The following is a 21,388-nucleotide window of genomic DNA, read 5'->3' as shown; positions in this document are numbered from 1 at the left end:
GTGTACCACCAACATTGCGCTAACCTAGAAGAGCAGAGGTTTTGCTCTGCCAGCATGGATGCCCCCTTCCCCTCCAGCAGCACCATGGATGCCCCCTTCCCCTCCAGCAGCACCATGGATGCCCCCTTCCCCTCCAGCAGGACCATGGATGCCCCCTCCCCCACCAGCAGGACCATGGATGCCCCCTTCCCCTCCAGCAGGACCATGGATGCCCCCTCCCCCACCAGCAGGACCATGGATGCCCCCTTCCCCTCCAGCAGGACCATGGATGCCCCCTTCCCCTCCAGCAGGACCATGGATGCCCCCTTCCCCTCCAGCAGCACCATGGATGCCCCCTTCCCCTCCAGCAGGACCATGGATGCCCCCTTCCCCTCCAGCAGCACCATGGATGCATGGCCAGGGGGACGTGGCCTCCTGCAGACCGTGAGTATAAAAAGTTGCATTCCAGAATGAGATGGCTACCATTTGAAAAAGTGACACTGGCTGACAAAATGATTGCTGGTGTAAAAGCAAAGCACTTGCGTTGCTGTTATAAGTACATGTCATCTTAGTTGCAGTTTTGAGGTTTTTCAAATATTGATACATGAATTTCAGATAGCAAAATAATATAAAGGGTTTTGGAATTTAATCGTCTGCAAAAACATCTCCAAAAAGACATTGCAGAAGAGTCATGAAGTGATCGGGTCACAGTGAATGCTTGTATTATTAAAGCTAAAACTGATCTCTACAGCTGTATATCATTCTGTCAGTGGGATCTGATTGCTAGTGGGTTCTTATAGTGTATGGTTTGTGGGGTCCTTGGCTTTATCCATGTGGTTTTCCCCTCAGATGAACCTGCGCTCAGTGTTCACAGTTGAACAGCAGAGGGTCCTGGAGCGTTACTATGATAACGGAATGACCAACCAGAGCAAGGCCTGCTTCCAGCTAATACTGCAATGTGCTCAGGAGACTAAACTGGACTTCAGCGTGGTCCGGGTAGGGTCATAAACTGTGTGTGTGTGTGTGCGTGCGCATGTGTGTCTTTGCGGAGCGAGAGAGAGCTCTTCCCTAACATTTGTCTTGCACCATTCTGTTTTTTACGAGGGGCGCTCATGTGATGCTGCAGTGAATGAGGAGATTGAGATCGAGTCCGCTGTGCTTTCTTCCTTGGAAATTCTGCTAGTGCAAATTCATGTGTTATTATCTCTATTATCTCTGAGTGTTTTCATAGTGATGTTACTGATCCCATTGCTCCTTTCCTTACAGACATGGGTTGGCAACAAAAGACGTAAGATAGCCTCAAAGGTAGACCAGAATGGAGGCATGTCTCATTCCTTCTCCAGTCATGGACTACCTGGGGGACTTCTGTCCAACCACACAATGGCTGGAGGGGCTCTGTCCAATCATCGCCTAGCGGGAGGGGCTCTGTCCAATCATAGCCTAGCAGGAGGGGCTCTGTCCAACCATAGCCTAGCACGAGGGGCTCTGGTAGCGGGAGCCATGCTAACGGCTGAAATGGCTGCAGCTCGGAAAATCCAGAATCGCGCGCACCTTCTCCCTCCATCCTCGTCCTTCCCTTCTTCCTCGTCTTCCTCGTCCTCTCCCTCTTCTTCCTCTCCCCTCAGCAGTGGGCACAACAACAACAACAACAATGACGTCATACTGACAGGGATCTACTCTCTGAACAATGCCCATCGTTCCCGACCAAGACTCGCACCCCTCCCATCTCACTCCTCAGACCCTGAGCTGTCTGCACACGCTCACTCATCTCTTCTTAACCAGTCACTACACGGCAGGGACAGCTCAAGCTCCTCCCCTCTCCTCTCCAAGCTGGCCTTGCTCCCTCGGAAGCCCCCATGCCTCACCACTCCCTCAGGAGCCTCATCCCTCACCTCTCCCCCAGGGCCCTCATCCCTCACCTCCCCCTCAGGGCCCTCAGTCTACACTGTAGCAAGTAAAGGGAGTTTCTCCCTCGGAGGGGCAGGAGCAAGGGCAGGGGTGGTACCTCACAGCTGGGCTAGGCAGTATGGCGCATTGCAAGCTCGCCCTTGGTCCTCTTCCTCCCAATCCCAGACTCAGCCTCAGCCCCGACCTCACTCGAACACCCAACCTCAACCGGCGCCTGCCCCACCGAAGCCTCGGGTCTCCCTTCCGATCCAGAGCTCTGCTCCTCCCCCTGTCCAAACGCCGCGCATCCAGCAAGTCTTCACCCTGTCCGAAAAGCCACACGTGGATGTACTAAGGCCAGGACTTAGCTCTACTGGGATAGGGCAGGCGTGTCACGGGCGAGTGCCACACCCTCTGGACACCGGTCACTACTTCTCCATCGCCATGGAAACGGCAGACGAAGAAGACGAGTGGCAAAGGGAGGAGGAATTGGCAAACATGGCCGCTCAGACCCACATCCACCGGGAGCAGATGTCAGCCAGTCCGTCCGGGGTTGAATTGTCTGTGGTGAGAGGAAGCTACACCCCCCCTATGACTAGCTCCAGACCTGCACCGCTTCACAGCAACACAGCTCTCCAGGGCAGCTACTCCCTCACAACACAGACCTCACTCACAGGGGAAGCCAGCTCACAGGTAGGCCAGGTCCTGTTGTTGTTGTTGCCAGTGTCCTTGAAGTGAATTCAGACCAGTGTAGGAGATTAGCCAGGGGCAAGAGCAGAAGTGTCCAAAGAAATCTCAGAATGCACCTAAAAACCATGATCGAGGGCAAACACTGCCCCCAAGATTTCAATAATTAGATTTTCATTCAATTCATTTAACTTCCATTCAGCACATGCAAGCTGATTTTCAGAAGACGACGAAGAACACACTCACACAAACTGCGCTGTTGGTCACTAGTTTTAGCAACTTTATGCACTAATTATTTTTATTTTTTTAATTGCCCCCAACATTTTGTAGATGACCCCATTTTTTAGACTGTGGGGGCAAAAGCTGCCCCCCAAATATGTTTTAAATTTCCTACACTGATTCAGATGCTTACTGTACCTGTCTGTCTCTGTCTTTGTGTGCAGACTTCGCTCAGTGTGTCTGCTGCCCCCTGGGTCGTCAGCAACTCCAGGAAGAGAACAGTAAGTGCTGATAACTGATTAGTCCACCCCCAACACACGGTATTGAACATCTGAACGAGGAGCAAAGACATTCAAAGTAACAGGTTTCTGTAGGGTTATTACACATTCACTCTGCTGTTGGACTGTGTTGAGCAGAGATGTGTCTGTGCTCAGCTGCAGGATCGGACCCAGTTCAGCGATGGGGATCTCATCCAGCTGAAACGCTACTGGGAGCGAGGCATGACCAGCCTGGGTTCTGTCTGCAGGGAGAAAATCACTGCCGCAGCCAACCAGCTCAACGTAGACACTGAGATAGTCAAGGTAACCACCGCCCCCGGTGTTAGTCACGAAAAGTCTGAAAAGTCTCAAATTACGGTAAGGTAAGGCCTTGGCCACACTGATCCGTCAGAAAATGGACAGAACGGATAGACGGATAGGTTTTATGTCTGTTGCATGTACAAGTAACCTACTTGTACAGCAGGTGGCGGTAAGCACCTTGAAGGTGTCAGCGACCCGCCTATAAACCGAGAGAAGAAGAAAGCTGGCGTCAGCTAGCTATTAGCTCTGTGCGCTACGTTACTTATGTGGCAATCAAATGCCACTGAATGACCAGATTAGATGGTGAAATCAGACGGTGACACTGACTATCACGTTGTACAACAGCGGGATGGTGTACACAGCATTAATTATAGCCTCCTTCACCGCCTCGGCCGCCATCTTCTTTGAAAAGTTGAAACAAATCTCGGAATGCCTCCTCTCGAGACCTCGACTCTGATTGGCTAAACGGACAGTGACTATCTGACCATCCGATACGTCCATCCAGAAAAAGTTCATCCCTCTTCAACTTTCTGTCCATCAAAACGTATGCAAATTTTCTGGATACGTACGCTTCTGAGTGCTCCACGGACAGTCGGACAGCTGTCATTGAAAATGAATGGAAGTGAACAGAGAAATGAACGCACACGGACAGACACCACGGATCAGTGTGGCCAAGGCCTTAGTGGCATAATTTCCAGGTATTTAAAACTCTGGGTAATGTACTGTATTTTCTGGAATAGCATAGCATTGTGAGATGTGTATTCCAATAAATTATCTGGGGAGGCCAGTGAATATTACAAATGGGTTTGCAGGAAAAAAATACCAGACTGTATTTTCCAACCCTTTTCACATATTTATTGCATTAGACGGTGGTTTTCAGCTGGCCACTTCTCTACAGCAAGCCCAAATGTAGCCGAAACCAGACTGTTTACCCCTTGAGAAATATTCTGAGCTAAAAAACAACAACTTTACAAACCAGGGAGGAGTCATTCTTTTTAGGTCACGCAGTGCTGCAACTTAGTTATAGGAAGCTGTAGAAAAGTAATGGAATTATACTTCAGGGCCACAGGGGTAATGTTGATGCGGAAAATACGGTCTGATACACACAAGACCCACTGTCATCTGACCATGACATTTGTTTGCGAAGGAGATGTTTGCGAAGGAGAATACTGTTCAGCTATAGAGGGATGATGACCTCTGACCAGACCTTTTGCCGAGCCACTATCAGGATACATTATGCTGAATACAAACAAACTGTTTCTATCACTCAGAAATGATGGTCGGGGAAAAAATGTGAAACTAATTTAGATTAGGGAAATGTCAAAGAACACTGACTCTCAGGTTCTCTGGTAGTATTAGTCCACTTGCATCCATGTCGGAGTCCCCAAAACACTTATTCCAGCGGGTTCTGAAAACCTGTGGGGGGGGGGCAAGACTCTGCCTAAATGCCATTGAGCAAGTCATTGAATCGCTTCTGACTTGAGGGCTGCAGTTCTGTGTCCGACCCTGCACTCTGACCTGCCTGGAGGGAAATGACAGAGACTTTCCCGACGGGGAACAAACGATTATTACGTTATTATGTTTTATTATTAATAGAGACAATTGGTATTCGAGTCAAGGATTTGAGAATATTCCGTCCACAAAAGGGGGGAAGGTGTGATGACAAGGAAAGAAGATGTCATGGAAAGCTTTTAGAACGGCTCCACTGGTACTGTCTGAATCACACACACACACACACACACACACACACACACACACACACACACACACACACACACACACACACACACACACACACACACACACACACACACACACACACACACACACACACACACACGCACACAGTCTTTCATCACATTGAACATAATAGTCTGGTGGAAAATTGGCTGAAAAAGGTAGATTTTTGTTATTTGTTATTTTTTTTACAGCAGACATCTTAAAAGCCAGTAACTTAAGTCACTACTTTGTCACTTAGCGCAGTATGTGTTGCTCTTTCTGATTGGCAGACATGGATCAGTAACCGACGAAGGAAGTACCGCCTGATGGGCATTAGAATCCCTCCACCTACAGGTGGGCCTGCTGTATTCACAACCTCATCCCCGGGAAATGAATCTCCATCGGCTCTTAGCCCCGAGGAGGAGGGGCTTAGAACGCCTGAGCCTGGAGATTACTTGAATGACGAGGAATCTCTCTGCTTGTCTGAAGGTGAGGGCAGTGATGCGTGCTGCATGCACACACACCTCTGTATAGAAACGATGTATCATGGCATTCATCTGGTGTTCTCTCTCCTAGATGGCACCAATGACTCGTACCAGAGAGACGGAGAAGACGGAACAGATATGTGTAATGCTGCTCCATTGGTCAATAATGTGGTACTTGATTATTTCTTTGATATTACAGTACAACCCAATTACATTCAACCACTTTGGAATGGAGGCTGTCGGGGGTAATGTTCATACTGAAATAAAATGGACCAAGGCTCGTTCAGAATATAAGTAAATGCTTGTGCATGCATGCATATTTTTGAGATTCCCTCTGCAGTCGAATTTTAAGATATACAGTATTGGCTACAACATTTCACCAATCGTCAAATCAAATAGTCCCCCCGACACATTTTCTCATTACTAGCGGAATATCCGTGCAGTGTATCGAGTGTAAATGTTGCGTTTTCTCTATGCAGAATGGTGATGGCTCTTGTGTGACCGCTGGAGGCTGCGCAGCCATTGCGCAGCATCGCAAGTTTGAACATTGCTCTGCGCAGCCGTCGCAAATTCGGTCCTAATTACCCGATTAAAAAATCTGACTCCGTTAGGTCACCCGCACGGGGTGCTCTTTACACTTCCTGAAAGATTCAGCGCGATCACATGTCAAATCAATGGCATAGCTGTGACCGAACATAATTTCTGCTCACTCACTCACACACACACACACACACACACACACACACACACACACACACACACACACACACACACACACACACACACACACACACACACACACACACACACACACACACACACACACACACACACACACACACACACACACACACACACAGAGACTATAGGATGCCTAGTCACTTACATATTGAGTTGACACTACTACCCGGACGCCTAGTCCAATACATATTGTTTGAATGTTCAATTGGTGTGAGCCTTCTTATGTTTGTTTAGTTGACTATTCATTATTCATTGTCTCACTGCATAGTCAATGAGGCAGTGTTTAGTAAATTGTGTTGTGAGAGTCTGTTGCCTCCAATCCTGTTATTCAACATTTAATAGAATACACCAATATTTGGCAAATAATGTTTTAAATCAACATTGTGCAATGAGGAGAAGATATTTTATTCAACTACTGTATGTTTAGCAGACACAAGCTTAGCATAATCTCAAAAGCACAATAAAAAAAGTACAAAATACTGACCGTCACCACTGTTGATCAACTTTTTTTTTTTTTTTTTTACCAAAAAGGGTCACAGATTCCTTTGAGAAGCCATATGTTGAATTCCCTTTTTCACTCGGCGTGTATCCAGTCACAATGATTTGATCTCACTAGCTGATGAATCACGTGGTGTGTGTTTTCTAAACAGAAGATCGAGATAATTGATGATGATGACGATGAGGGTGAAATCGTGGCTTCAGACATGGAGCAAATGCAGAGCCTGCTGGAATTCAAGGTGAACGCATGCGCACACACACACACACACACACACACACACACACACACACACACACACACACACACACACACACACACTATGACATATATTGCAGGACAGCACTTTGATGACTCTGCCTAAACTGGCTGCGGCAGTTATAATCCTCTTCTCAAATTGAACTGTTCATGCTTCACTGCTCTGCATGTAGGGTACTGTAAGTGCCTGGACTGAAGAGTCAGTGCGGCTAAATGAAAAGCATTGTGACTCACACAAAGAAGTCAAGCTCTGAATTTAGCTGAATATTTCGGATCTCTAAATCTTTCCATTTCAGCATGAGGAAGTGCAGTTCCTAGAGCAGGAGCTACAGAAGCAAAAACAGAAATACTACGAGCTTGAGACCTTCACTAAGAGCCTGCTCAGTGCTGTGAGGAACAACGACCTGGAGAAACAGCAGGTACAGTCACACAATCACATATACGCACCGACAAGAACCGTTCGAACGTCAGCTTGAGGTGAAATACAACAGTGTTTTTTTTCCATTGTACCAGCTACCAATTTCTAAAAGGAGTTCCCCCTTATTGTGTGCATGCTTGTAGGAAATCATGGCCAGTCTACCTCAGCCTGAAGACGAGGACTGGGACATGACTCCGGAGAGAGGAACCCAGCCTGCTACCATGTCAACAGAAACAAACTCTGACCACGACGAATCCTCGGCGATCGCCGTGGGCAATGAAGAACCCTTGCTAGTCCCAGAGAATGAAGATTTCCCACTGGTCACCATAAACGAAGACGGTTCAACAACCGAAATGGCCATGCCCTCTGCATCAGAGGAGCAACTGGAAGAAGCCGTTACAGAACAAGAGTGACTGTCTCGCATGACATCAACTCACACACGCACTCACACAGACGTTCCCACACTCCACAAGGAAGCAGGTATCGGACGAGTGGGACTCTTCCGTCTTACACACACATACACTCAGATAAACTCGTGCTCCACGCCCAGTGCCTGTGGATTGATGCTTCACTATGACTGTTGGGCTGACAATGCCTTTTTTACTGCATATCATTCGCCTTGCTCTGGTCTCGCCCCCAGAGAGAACAATAAACGACCTCTATCTAACTTATCCAGATGGCTGTGTGTTTCAATGACAAAGGAGATGACACTACTGTCCTTTTTTGAGCATTGCTGAGTGAGTGAGCATAAAGTTGGGTGGAAGCTGTCATACAAGTTTATGTCCAAGCCCAGAGAAGTTGGAAGAAGTGTTTTTTTATGCATTTAAACACCATGGTGACATAGGCCTGTCCTGACTATACTGCTTTGTACCTCAGTCACTACGACTGTAACCTCGCGTCACCAGGCTCTTCTCGGCGAGAAAGAGCCTGGCTCCCGCCCACAATTGATTTTGTCACCCTACTGGTTCCCGCCTAGAGCCCGCCCTAGACCGGATGGCAGCGTTTCTAGCTCGTCAACTTTCACGTTAACTTGACAATTTGACCCAAGTATCAGAATCCTCTTTCACCGTTTTGACCGGTGTGTCAGGCGGTGGTGGCGGAGATGCCATATTGCATAAACGTTTTGTTTTATGTAACGCTAGCTTTGTTTTGATCAGACTCTAGTTTAGGTAACATCACCGCGTCAAGCTAACGGCAACAAAGACGTTGTTAGGCGCATTGCCATCCGGTGTTAATTCTGGGTCCGGGGTTTACGCCCCCATGACAAAAAGCGGGGTGGAAGGTGCCCAGACTACCACGACTGTGTAGTGCTGGTGGTTGGGTGGGAGAGAGAGAGAGCGAGTGTGAGCGAGAGAGGAAGTGGATGAGTGGTAAGCCTCTTACTTCCACTTGGATGAGGGATGGCCAGGCTTATGAAACAGTTGGCTTTAAAACATTCAACTTACGCCCCTAAGATCAGAGGCTCAGATGAATAGTGGGCCATATCTCAACATCAAGTGTCCGTTTTGCATTCTCATGATCCTATATGATGCTGCCATATGATGTACAGCTGTGTTCTGTTCATTATAAATTAAGCTGTGTGTGCAAATCATAATAGATGAAGCCGCGTCAGTCGGAAGCGATTTATCATCCGGATGCAGGCTTGTAGCCTACACAGTAAAGTCAAGTCCCCACGCCACCCGTCATCTCCCTCCCCCTGCCATTAGATTTGTTGCTTTGGTTGGGGGAAATCCTTAACTGAATTGCGTCATAGCTACGTCAATAAACTCTCATTCACTGACGTTCAGGTACCACAGTAGCCGCCATATTCGCATCTATGGCAGGGTAGCGGCGCTCGGAGAGCGTATGGTCCCGTCAACAACATCAACTATTCCCACACAGACTCCCAGTCCTCCCCAGAGAGTGGTCTACAGTCGTACAGCTTGCATCTGATCATCAAAGCGGAATATCCAGACTTCCACATAGGGGAGACATGCAACGTGGAGCGGGGGTCTAGGTTGACTACGATGCCTTTCTCCCAGCCAGAGGAATCCTGGCACAAGATGGAGGTAAATAGCGTTAGTAGTGAGGTGAGTTGGGAATCGCATGATTTGTATGTTATTTTGCATTAGACAACTGATGGTTTGTGTTGTCTCCTTGAGTTTGCTTGCCCTATGAGGTTCGGCTGGAATTCGCGTCACGACCGTGCAGCGCACCGTGATGCATGCTAACATGCTAGCTAATGCTAACAGCTGGTTAGATGTTTATTTTTTTGTTGCGCTGGATGGATTGTTAGTTGGATAACTGTATGTCCAGGGTTCTTTCATGGCTCTAATTTCTCCAGAGAGGGATCGGTATCCAGTGATATGTCCATTTATCTTCCTTTGCATATTACACTTGTTAAGAGGAGTTTGCTTCACGTTAGCTTCACGTTAGCCAAGTTGCTCAGTACCAACCAGTGTATAGCTGTAGCATTAGCAAGTAGTTAGCTTGTTAGCTGACAGCTTGCTTGCTTGGAACTTGGAGACAAGTTTTTGTTCAATCCTCGCTTTCTAGTTAACATGGTGCTGGGGAATATTGTCGTCTTGTAGGCATTTGCAATTACAAAATAAAATCTGTTCCAATAACGTTAGATTAGCGCCAAGGTTAACGTTAGCCAGGTTATATTTGTCCACACGTCAACACAGCCGAAGGTTTGGTTTGTCAGCACAAGTGGAATTGGTGGTGATGCTGTTTTTGTAGCCTGGTGTTATAGGCTATAAGTAGCGTTAATAACTGAAATTTGAATGAACCTGATCAGCAACATACATGATAGAATATCCCACTATTATGTCCATTATATTAGCTAGCAAAGTGAACCTTTTGCACAACTACAGATAATTATTTCGACAATGTTCAACATAGAAAGGGGAATGCAAGTTCAATATTAATTTCACATCATAATTCAAGCCTTTGCTAAACCATGACACTTTTCAAATGCTTTCAATTTGGTTTAGGACACGTTTAGTGTTCTTTTGCATGGGCCCCATGTAGTTTTTTTTGTGTGTGTTCAGCAAAGCCACCCTGACACCCTAAACCTCTCATCTCTGGGATTCTTTGCAGTCTTTCGCACCTAGCCTCCAGACTGGCTGTCGGACTGATGAACAGAACAGAAAGGCTTCTGAAACATATAAGTCTGAGCTCCAATCTTTTGGGGCCAACTAAATTCTGTTCTGTTCTATGTGGGCGGCAGCATGGTAATATTGAATAATTCATTACACTGTTATATGCCCAAACTATTCCTAAAAATTTGAATTCTTACGAAAAAAGTGGTTTTAATCTGGTATTTGTTGAATGCTGCACCTCTGAAAGCTGCCAAGACGGAGGTTCTTCAACACATAAATCAGAGCCCATTGGGCTAGTGGTGACAATGGCAGATTAGCCCACAACCAGATGTTGACTTTGATGATATTGAATCGAACCCATACCATGATAACGTGATCAGCTTGTATGGCATGGCTCCTCTTTTCTCATGCCTGAATGAAAAAGCTTAGCTTGGTTCTGTGCTGCACTAGGCTGCGCTCCTCACTTACAGAAGCTATAATGAGCCACAGTAAAGGTGAGAGTGAAAATCTGTGTGAATTATGACACAGGCACAGCTCAGGCATTGACCTGCCTAGATGCTATAATAATTTATAAATGCACCAAGGCATCCATCTTGGTATTGTCTTGTTATATCCGTCTACAAACTCCATGTGCATGCTAACCTATTTGCTTGTATACAGTAGGTCGTTAGCATGCTCCCACAATGCTAAAGTAATGGAAAATGGTGGTTTATAGTCTGTTTTGTGAATGTGTGAGTGTATTTCGGTGGCTCCACCCCCTCAGTGGGCTTGCGTAGCACGATGAGTCATCCCCCTCTTCACAGAGGCTTGATGGAATTCAACACACGCACACACACACACACCACACACCACACACACACACACACACACACACACACACACACTGGACTCAATACACCGTGCAGGTTGAGCCTGTGCAGAACTGAAATATATTGAAGTGCATAGCATTATAGCAGTCTGCCTCCCTTGCAGATAATGAAGACTAGATATAGAAGATGTGACATTCCTCTACTGATAATTATCATCACAGTCTCCATAAAAACAGCCTTCTAAATGCTACTCTGTGCAGAAGAAAGCATGTTGCTCTGTGGTCATGTCAAATCAGGCATAATGCCCTAAAAGAGACAGGGCCTAGTTATCCTCAAGAGATGGAATTCTGACTGTAGCCCTAGCAAAAAACATTAGACTGGAGCAGGTCAGACATGTTTTTTGCTCTGGCTGAGGATTATGCTAGACTGCTAATAACGAGCGGCTTTATAGAGACAGGATGAGAGCTGGACAGCTGGACAGGATTAAGAGTATGGACTCCATATTGTTTGATAAACAAACGGCGTCCTTCAGTCCGAGGAGCAAACGCACCCCGTTACTGTATGTGACTCATTGATTTCATCTGTTGTTCGTCCGTTTCAATCTTCTACCATGCATGTGGGCGTGCAGCAGGTGCCCAGGTTCTTGTTGAGGAGTCATAGTGCTGTTGAGTTGAAAGGCAGGATGCACGCCACCACGGGCTTTGTCAGAATGTTGACTCTTACCGACTCTCTGACTCCTCTGATGACTTGTGTTGGTTTGGTTCCAGGTCAATGGACATCAGATCATAGACGAGCCCATGGAGGAGGGAGAGTGTTTCACACACTGTGTAAGTAATGAGGGGCTTGGGCTGGCATGTGAGGTCTTTGTATATGTGTGCAGTGTGCGCGTGTGTGTGTGTGAACAAGATGATACGCATGATTGCAATCAGATTGTGCCTGACCACTTGAAATGCCAGGTGTAAATGCCCCCAAGTCAAATTGAAGAAGGATTGCAATCTGATCGGCCAAACCACCTCTGGAGGGGTCAGGGATGCATTGTGTACACATTGAACACAAGTGTAAATGCAATGTGTCCTCTCAATCTGGATACAGCAACTGTATCCGGATTGAGAGGACAACCGTTTTGGGTAGGCAAAACGCATGTTAACACCAGGTGTAAATGGAATCAGGCTAATGTGGTCAAGCACAATCTGATTGGAATCTGATGGCAGAAAACGCATGTTAACGCCAGGTGTAAATGGCCTCATACTTACGCTGTGTGTGTATGTGCGTGTGTAGGATGAGGAGGGGGAATATAAGGAGATTCCTATCACCCACCATGTGAAAGAGGGCTGTGAGAAAGCCGACCCATCGCAGTTTGAACTACTCAAAGTCCTGGGCCAGGGCTCTTTTGGCAAGGTGAGGAAACACCGCTCAAACGGCTTCGTCAGTGTCCATAGGCCCTACAGTATGCCTGCTTCAAAATATAACTGCTGCTCTTAACCACACCTTAGTCAAATGGGCTGCATGTTTAGAACCAATTCTCTGTTTTGAGCGCACTGCCGCGACTGCGGAGCATATACCACCCAGGCCCTAGTAGTCCATCTCTCCGCATCGCTGGCACAGCGGCTCTAGTTTAGCAGGTCACAGCTTGTGGGCAGGCGGGTGTGGGGGCGTTGATGACGTGCTAAGCGAGCCACATACATTCAATGTCCCCGACGTGCTATTTAATAATTTCATGAGCGGACGTAGTTATGTGGCTGGATGATTATTTGGAAGAGAGCCAAATTGGTGACTAAACAAGTAGCCTAAAAGTTTAATCGTTTCTTTTCTTCCATCTGACAGTTTGAAAATTTAACAAGGAGATGATACTGCGCATTAGGCTATTGGGTGAAAGTGCCCGGTATTAACGTTCATGTATATTAATTAATCGTTTGGCATATCAATTAATTAAACAGCAAACTCATGATCAGCGAATGAGGACACTCGTCAGGAGAGCCACGGACAGGTGGGAGAGAGGAGAGAAGCAACACACTCTCTCCACAGACAGGGGCGACTGAACTTAAAGAGCGCATGCTCTTTCTAGTGGAATTTCGTTCGCCAGAAACATATCTTCGTTCTGAGCTTTTAAAATTAGTTTCTGCGGAGATTCTCCCTCATGTTTAGAAACTGATGAAGTGGTTTATTGAGTCATGTCTAGCAAGGCTAACTGCGGGGGATAGTCGGCCCTGATTCTACGGTTATAATCTACAGTTCATGTTTAGAAGTGGCTTAAGTGTGTTCATAGGTCTACACTATGTGTCAACCGCTCAAACGGCTTCATCAGTCTGTTCATAGGCCTACACTGTGTGTCATTCTAATGTTCTCTTGTCCTCTCAGGTATTTCTGGTCAGGAAGCTTTTGGGTCCAGATGCTGGTCAGTTATATGCAATGAAAGTTCTGAAAAAGGCATCTTTGAAAGGTAATAGGACTTGTTCTGTCTGTCTCCACACAAAAACACCACAGTGCAAACGGCATAGTGTCCAATGATTTCTGTCCTCTGTGTTTATTTCCTCTCTCACACTGCCCCTGTCACTGTCTTGTCTCCAGTCAGGGACAGAGTTCGCACTAAGATGGAGCGAGACATTTTAGTGGAAGTTAATCATCCCTTCATAGTGAAATTGCACTACGGTAAGAGAATGAAGAACACTTGTGATGTTGCTGAGTGCGTTTACATGCGCACACACTGTTCAGGCTAACAGTACGCATCCCGATTAAGGGATATTTTCAGGATTCAAGATAAGCTGTTTCTATGCATCTTCATATATACCAATCCGAAACATTGCCTGTTTTACATAACAATGGATGTTACTACAGAAACAGAATGTACACAAACCAGTCAAGTTTATTTATAGGGCCGTTTTAACAAATGACACAATGTTGTACATAAAACAAGGCTAATTTAACCAGATAGAACATGTATGTGCATTCCAAACTGCAAGCAATTGGGCCAGAGCTTGTGAATGGGACTAGCAGGAGATGAGAGGTGGTGTTGTTTACACTTCTAATATCCCAACTAATACCAGCATAATCTGTAGTTATTGTATTTGGTTTGCTAATAGCTGGATATTAGTTTGTAAGTGAGTTATGGTGTTTGCATGCGTCATCTCGTAGCTGGAACACTTAAGTGCCCTAAATGATATCTGAATATGATTATGCGTGTGCATGTCGATGACTCTAGTCTGCCCCCTTGCCTCTGCAGCCTTTCAGACAGAAGGGAAACTCTATTTAATACTGGACTTTCTCAGGGGAGGGGATGTATTCACTCGCTTATCCAAAGAGGTAAGCTGACTTCCTGTTTCCTGCATCTCATTATCTGTCACTTGAAAGCACATAGAGCACCGCAGGTATGAGTCGGGAAAGTAGCAAATCGCCGCCATGCTGGTTCGTAAGGGGAAAAGGCTACGGGATTTTAGAAGGGGGATTTTGGTTAAATGCATGACCTAAGGTCTGTGTTGTGGTTAACAAAAGATTATGGGAGTGGACATTTGTCTTCAGCAGGATAATCTTCACAAACGAGGACCACTTTTATGACTTTTGAAGCGTAAATGCGTTTTTTTAAACGCGATTTTCAGAAAACGCCTCGAACGTCATACAAGTGGTCCTCGTTTGTGAAGATTATCCTGCTGAACACAAATGTCCACTCCCATAAGCTTGTGTTAACCACAGACCTTATTTCATGCATTTAACCGAAATACTTTGCAAATCCCTTATACTTTTCCCCTTAAGAACCATCATGGCGGGGGTACGGTGGCGCAGTGGTAAGCGCTGTCGCCTCACAGCTCGAAGGTCCTGGGTTCGATTCCCACCTGGGACGCTGTGAACGCTGAAGGAATGCGTGCCTGTCCGCATGTCCTCGAGTGCCCACCGCCCGGGTGGGGTCGTCAAAAGGGCCTTTCTGTGTGGAGTTTGCATGTTCTCCCTGTGCCTCCCGGGGGTTTCCTTCATATAGGAACCCCCTTCACCAAAACATGCAATATCCTGGTTGCTAATGTGGTTCCTCCTCTGGTCGTTAAGGGCGCCTGTTCAGAGGGAAGGGAACCGGTGGGAATAGCGTGAACCTCCCACGTGCTATGTCCTACCAGTGAAGCTTCCTCTGTCAGGTGAAAAGAAGCGGCTGGCTAACTGCCCATGTCTCGGAGGAAGCATGGAGCCAGTTTCGGCTCTCCCCAGATCGGCAGAGGGTGGAGTAGCAACCAGGATAAATAAATTAAATTAGCACTAATGGGGGATAAAAATGGGATTAAAAAAAATCGGGGAAAAAAACAAAAAACAAAACATCATGGCGGCGATTTCTGGGTAAGCCGACAAAAATACCTCATGCCTGCGGTACTCTAATGACACATTTACGTTTCTGTCTTTTTAGAAATGCACACCAGGAGTATGTCCTCAGTCAAAAATTGTATGGCCTTGTTTGAACCCACAGGGATTTTTACAACTTTTAAAACATGTATTTGTTAAATTCATGATTACAGATGTCACATTATGCTTTTACAAACGCTAAGGTATTGTTGAGATGACAGCTACAAATGGAATAAGGGTTCATTTAATAGGCAACAATACTGTCTGTGTGTGTGTGTGTGTGTCTCTGTGTGTCTCTGTGTGTGTGTGTGTGTGTGTGTGTGTGTGTGTGTGTGTGTGTGTGTGTGTGTGTGTGCGCGCGCGCGCGCGCGCGCGTGTGTGTGTGTAAGCTGCAGTGCTTTGCTTGGAATCTAATCTTTTTAGCACATAGATCATCAATTGCCTGTCAGTTAAGAGACCCAGATCACTTCTCTGCAAATGCTTTCAGGAAACCAGATCTGATTGTTGTGTAGATGGGTCTTCTGTTGAAGCATGTCAAAGAACCAAGGAGATAGCTGCTGGCAATGTCAAATCAACAGCCTGCTGAATTGTGTAGCCCTATTTGGTGTATTTCTGTTGTAACGATAACAATATTCTGTTTCCTCTTGTTTGTGGTTATTGAAGCTGAATACAGAAGAATTGTTTGCTGCTGCATTTCTTTCCCCTTCCGAGTCCAGAGAGTAAATTTGTCCAGTTCTTATCAGGTTATGTTTACAGAGGAGGATGTGAAATTCTACCTTGCAGAGCTGGCCCTGGCCCTCGACCATCTGCACACCCTGGGCATAGTTTACAGAGATCTCAAGCCAGAGAAGTATGACCCCCCAGACCTCTCACCCGGCGCCTTTTGATCTTTAACACCCTAAACTTACCTCGCAGCCTAGTCACCCGCAAACCCTTAAACATATTTTTTCTTTTTGGTTCATTACCAACATCTGTTCACACAAGCAGAAAAAGTACTGGTGACTTTCGCATGTACGCCTACTCGCATACTCTTATCTTCTAGATGTCATAGACTTCCATTCTATTCCTGGCGTAATGAAAAACAAATATGTCGACTCACACTGCCTGCTTGAGTGGCATACCCTGTTCTTTTGGAGAAGAAAAGATGAATGTGTAAAATGAATGTGTAAAATAAAGAAATGCGCCGTAATTTATTCCTTGTGGTTGAGTCAGCTGGATGAAAGCATTATTATAAACCCGTCCCCGAGCTTCTAAATATGCACCGTGGGTCATTGGATTTGAACAACTTTTTATTTTATTTTAATTGGGTCTAAATTTAGAAATTGAAATTAACCCTAGATGTTCATTCTGTCTCTCAGTCAATCACTTTTGTTGATGCTGTGAGGAATAGCCTGAGAACCAATGGTGTGTGGACGTTTTGGCACAAATGATAAATGTAAACTATAAGTCTTAAAGTGCTAAAAGAGAAATGATGCTGTTGTAATCTCTTGAAGAGAAAATTGTGCTAAAAGAGAATTGGCATATTACTCATGTATTTATACAATACTTTTATATCCTTTCCTTTGACAGTAAAGGGGAGGCTGACAAGAAATGGGAAAATGTTTCTTTCATCCTCTCAAAAGGAAATAAACTTAATTTTGGAACGGTGTTTATTTCTCAGCCTGAAGACTCATGTCCATAAATCACCAGCTTAGCTCTTGTTTATTTAGCTCCGCAAAGGGTCGCTTAGGGACACTGTGCACTTGGCTCTTTTTTTATTTATTTTATTTTTATTTCACCTTTATTTCACCAGGCAAGTCATTAAGAACACATTCTTATTTACAATGGAGACCTGGCAAAAGGCAAGGCCTCTTGAGGTAGAGGGGTAGGGACTAAAAGAAATCAAAATAAAATGACAACAGCACTTTTCAGTTTCTAGCTTTTGGTGAGATTTCTCCATAGTCTAATGTGCAACATCACATACTTGTTTACTCCACCAAGAGTATAGGCAGTGTAGTATACGATCATGTATATTATTATGTTCTATTCTCTCTCAGACCTTTACCAGTTGTCATATACTGTATATAGTTCATTTTCTTTATTCATCACTTAGCTGCGATACTGTCAGTCTTTTCCAGACCTTCCTTTGGCCTGAATAATTGTATAATCTGTCTTTAAGAAAAGGGTGGCTCTGAAAGACCTACTCTGGTCTACTATTATTACCATTTGAAAACAACTCCAGAACTAGACTGTGCACGAAAATCACAAGACCTCTAAACAAAAATAATAATAATAAAATTAACAAGTCTGATACAAGCAGAAAACAATAGTCTGGCGGTTGAACATACTGTTATGTTATTGCTTACTTGGTGTAAACAATATTCAGATTATCTGTGTAAAACTCAACTCTGGGGAAACTGTTTTTGTTTTTCAGTATCTTACTTGATGAAGCTGGACATATCAAGTTAACAGGTACGTGCTGTTCTAGCTTTATTATTGGCTTAATGATAAATTGAGGTAATGCACATCCAGTGTTTGACTTCTTATTTTCAAGTCATATCTTTACTAAGTGCACTGCCTGTACTTTTATTTATTTATTTAGTATCAAAAAGTAGGTTTGCTACACACTTTATCATCCACACACTGACCTTCTTCAATTACTTTAATTGTTTTATGTTGCATTATGCCAGTAGCTAAAAGAAGTATAGCCCTGCAGGACAGTGTATGCCTATTGGATTTCCTCATTTGAGCTATTCAATAAGCCCTGTATCTAAATGTGTGACTTTCTTCTTCTGACCACTTTGCTTTATTGCCTTGCAGACTTTGGTTTGAGTAAAGAGTCAGTGGATGCTGATAAGAAGGCTTATTCCTTCTGTGGTACGGTGGAGTATATGGCCCCTGAGGTGGTCAATAGGAGAGGACACACACAGAGTGCAGACTGGTGGTCCTTGGGAGTACTTATGGTACACACACACACACACAATTTACAATCACAAACAATTTAAGCAAGACCCCAGCTTTTGCTGTTCTGGTTTTGTTTTTGCTTTGGAAATGAACTGGTTAAGAGAGATTTGGCGCTCAGTAATTGTCTTCTTTTCTGTGTGTGTGTGTTTGTAGTTTGAAATGCTGACGGGGACATTACCATTCCAAGGGAAAGACCGCAACGAAACCATGAACATGATTCTCAAGTGAGTCACGACGCACTGCAGCATTAAGACACTCCAAACATGAGAGCAGTAAGACGAGCCTCGATACATTGGTGCTGATGTTGGGTGCAGTCTCTCAGGCGCCTCTCTTGTCCGTCTTGACCATAGACTGTAACAAAATATGGACACCGTGAGAGTGACGTCACGTCGTCACCCAGTGGTTCGTGGACTGTGGGTGGTGCGAGAGGATGTGGTGAGGGTAAGGGGCGGGGCTAGGGAAAAAGGGCCATAGCTAGGGATGGGAAGGTCGTAGAGAGTCGGGGTTCGAGGGGTGGGTAGAGGGAGTGGCTAGCGGATGTGGGTGGTGAGAGGGGATGGGCGGGGAGGTCAAGGAAAGGGGCGGGGCTGTAGCTAGGGATAGGAAGGTAGTGGAGTCGGGATTCAAGGGGTGGGTTGGGGAAATGGCTCGGTGGATGTGGGTGGTGTGAGGGGGGCATCATCAGTAAGGGGCGGGGCTAGGGAAAATGTGCCGTACCTAGAGATAGGAAGGTTGTAGAGAATTGTCGTTCGAGGGGTGGGTGGCTAGGGGGATGTGGGTGGTGGGAAGGGCCGTGGTGAGGGAAGGGGGTGGAGCTAGGGGAAAGGGACCATAGCTAGGGAATCTGGATAGGAAGGTCGTAGAGAGTCGAGGTTCAAGGGGTGGGTAGGGAGGCTGGGTGGGGGGATGTGGGTGGTTTAGGGGGTAAGGGTGGGACCATTCTCCATGTTGACAACAATTAGCCGTGTTGTTGAAGTACCACTAAACATTGCCTAAAGTGCCATAAGGCTGAATGGCCACACCACTGCACCGGGGGCTTCATGGTATTTGTGCTTGTATAAGTCTGGACAGACATGGATGTAGACTGCAACTAGACTTGTTACTCGTTAGCAGAGGCATACAACCTCCATTTGATTTTCTTCTTCTTTGTCTGGTCGGGTAATTTGGTAAAAATAAAATAAAACCCTCGCAACTTCTGCCTATTATAGGCTGCTATCATGAAGCATAAACGCATCTGTCAAGAATAAAATAATAATAAATCATGTAGATGCTGCAATCAGACAATCTTATCACAAAGCTTATCAAGAAGGCCAGTGTGGTAAATTGGTCCAGTCCAAACTGCTGGCGTTTACTATCATGGAAAAATCCCCAAAAAGTTGATCCACCCAGTTTCTTCAGTCATCAAAACAGGATGTGAAGATTGAAGATGTTGTTTTTTTAACAAATAAAATGCTCCTCCTCAGCCCATTACTCACAGCACAGCTGGCTTCGGGAGCTGATTTAGTCCAAAAATGGGCAGTGCTTCCTGCAGTTGGGTCAGATCGAGGTTGGATCACGTTCTCACCACAAACGAACCGTACCAGAGTTCATTTGGAGCCGCACCGAGACCACAAAACCACCTCTTCAAGGAGGTCTCTGTCCGGACTCCGGTTGTTTTGTCTGCTTTTGGTGCGCACCCGAGTTCGATTTCTGTGTTCCCATCTGCCCAAACGAACCCCACCAAGGGCGGAAACGAACTCTTACTTCGATTCGACCAAACCAAACAAGCCAGGTGTGAAAACGACCATAGAGACCAAAACAGTTTTTTGAACCAGGCTGTAAACATGTTTAATTATGCTGTAAAGCTGATCATTTTAACAACGGGTGAATTGGGGAATGACTCCCTTTTTGAGCCAGCCTCAAGTGGCCATTCGAGAAACTGCCGTTTTTGGCTTCATCTGTCCAAGCCCGACGTTGGCACTTGGTCTTGACCTGTTGCTCTCTGCTCCGTCTTTCCAGAGCCAAGTTGGGAATGCCGCAGTTCCTAAGTTTTGAAGCCCAGAGTTTGCTGAGGATGCTCTTCAAACGGAACCCTTCTAACAGACTAGGTAAGTCACATGACACCAGATAGTGTTTGTGTGTAGGACTAATGCCGTGTACAAGGCGTACACGTGCTAGTGTACACGTGCTAGAATAAAAGACTGTGCGTTGATCCTCATGTCGCACACCGCTTGCTTCGACTGAGCTTGTTACCGCTTTGGCACGCCGTCTTAAAACACATGCTGCCGAGAGAAACATGTAAGAATGAGTTCCCTACCTCCCTTTGAAAACTATTAAAAGGAGTCCGCCAGAAATGCTAATTGTGAAGCTAACCTTAGCGATCTGTGTCTTTAGGGGCAGGGGCTGATGGAGTGGAGGAGATCAAACGACACGCTTTCTTTTCCACAATTGACTGGAATGTGAGTACGCACACACACAGTATACACACACACACACACACACACACACACACACATCTCTCTCTTCACAGATACACACAATTCACACCTAAGCAAACGGTTGGCTGAGTGACTGGCCATCGGTCTTGGCCATGCCAAATGTGTTAGTGTGTGTTTGTGTGTGTCTGGGCGGAAGGCCAGCTCTCACTGTGTGTGCACTAATAGCCCTGCATGAGTGTTTAAGAGCCAGCGGGATGCTGTTGGCTGGACTGAGCGGTAGAGGGATGGGAGGGGGTTAATCTGGGAGGGGTCTTGGCTCCTCTCTCCCACAAACACACACACACACTCA

The 21,388-nt window shown here is 45.8% G+C and overlaps 2 protein-coding genes across 3 annotated transcripts; both read left to right on the top strand.

Annotated features, from left to right (window-relative positions):
- The first annotated feature begins 295 nt into the window (after positions 1 to 295).
- LOC310772015 (highly divergent homeobox-like) lies at positions 296 to 8,113 on the top strand. Of its 2 annotated transcripts, none has more exons than XM_083664492.1 (10): positions 296 to 423; positions 829 to 975; positions 1,246 to 2,433; positions 2,997 to 3,053; positions 3,207 to 3,353; positions 5,360 to 5,558; positions 5,646 to 5,725; positions 6,946 to 7,032; positions 7,346 to 7,468; positions 7,611 to 8,113. In XM_083664492.1, the coding sequence occupies exons 1-10, from the start codon at positions 325 to 327 to the stop codon at positions 7,878 to 7,880; spliced, it is 2,397 nt and encodes a 798-aa protein (XP_083520618.1). In that variant the 5' UTR covers positions 296 to 324; the 3' UTR covers positions 7,881 to 8,113. The 2 variants fall into 2 exon arrangements, with proteins under 2 accessions (XP_083520618.1, XP_083520617.1); XM_083664491.1 differs by having other exon boundaries at positions 1,246 to 2,559.
- Positions 8,114 to 9,402: 1,289 nt separating this feature from the next.
- LOC310772013 (ribosomal protein S6 kinase alpha-6-like) lies at positions 9,403 to 21,060 on the top strand (the record flags this gene model as incomplete). Its single annotated transcript, XM_083664490.1, has 12 exons — positions 9,403 to 9,515; positions 12,127 to 12,186; positions 12,638 to 12,757; positions 13,718 to 13,799; positions 13,928 to 14,008; positions 14,580 to 14,659; positions 16,423 to 16,529; positions 18,093 to 18,130; positions 18,479 to 18,621; positions 18,776 to 18,846; positions 20,621 to 20,709; positions 20,996 to 21,060. Coding segments are annotated over exons 1-12 (978 nt in total), but the record flags the coding sequence as incomplete, so codon positions are not given.
- Between the last annotated feature and the right edge of the window lie 328 nt (positions 21,061 to 21,388).

Source organism: Poromitra crassiceps, assembly GCF_964638095.1.
Source record: "Poromitra crassiceps genome assembly, contig: HAP1_SCAFFOLD_1724, whole genome shotgun sequence".
Lineage (NCBI taxonomy): Eukaryota > Metazoa > Chordata > Actinopteri > Beryciformes > Melamphaidae > Poromitra > Poromitra crassiceps.
Note: the sequence above shows the minus strand (reverse complement) of the source record. Positions and strands in the feature narration are given on the sequence as shown.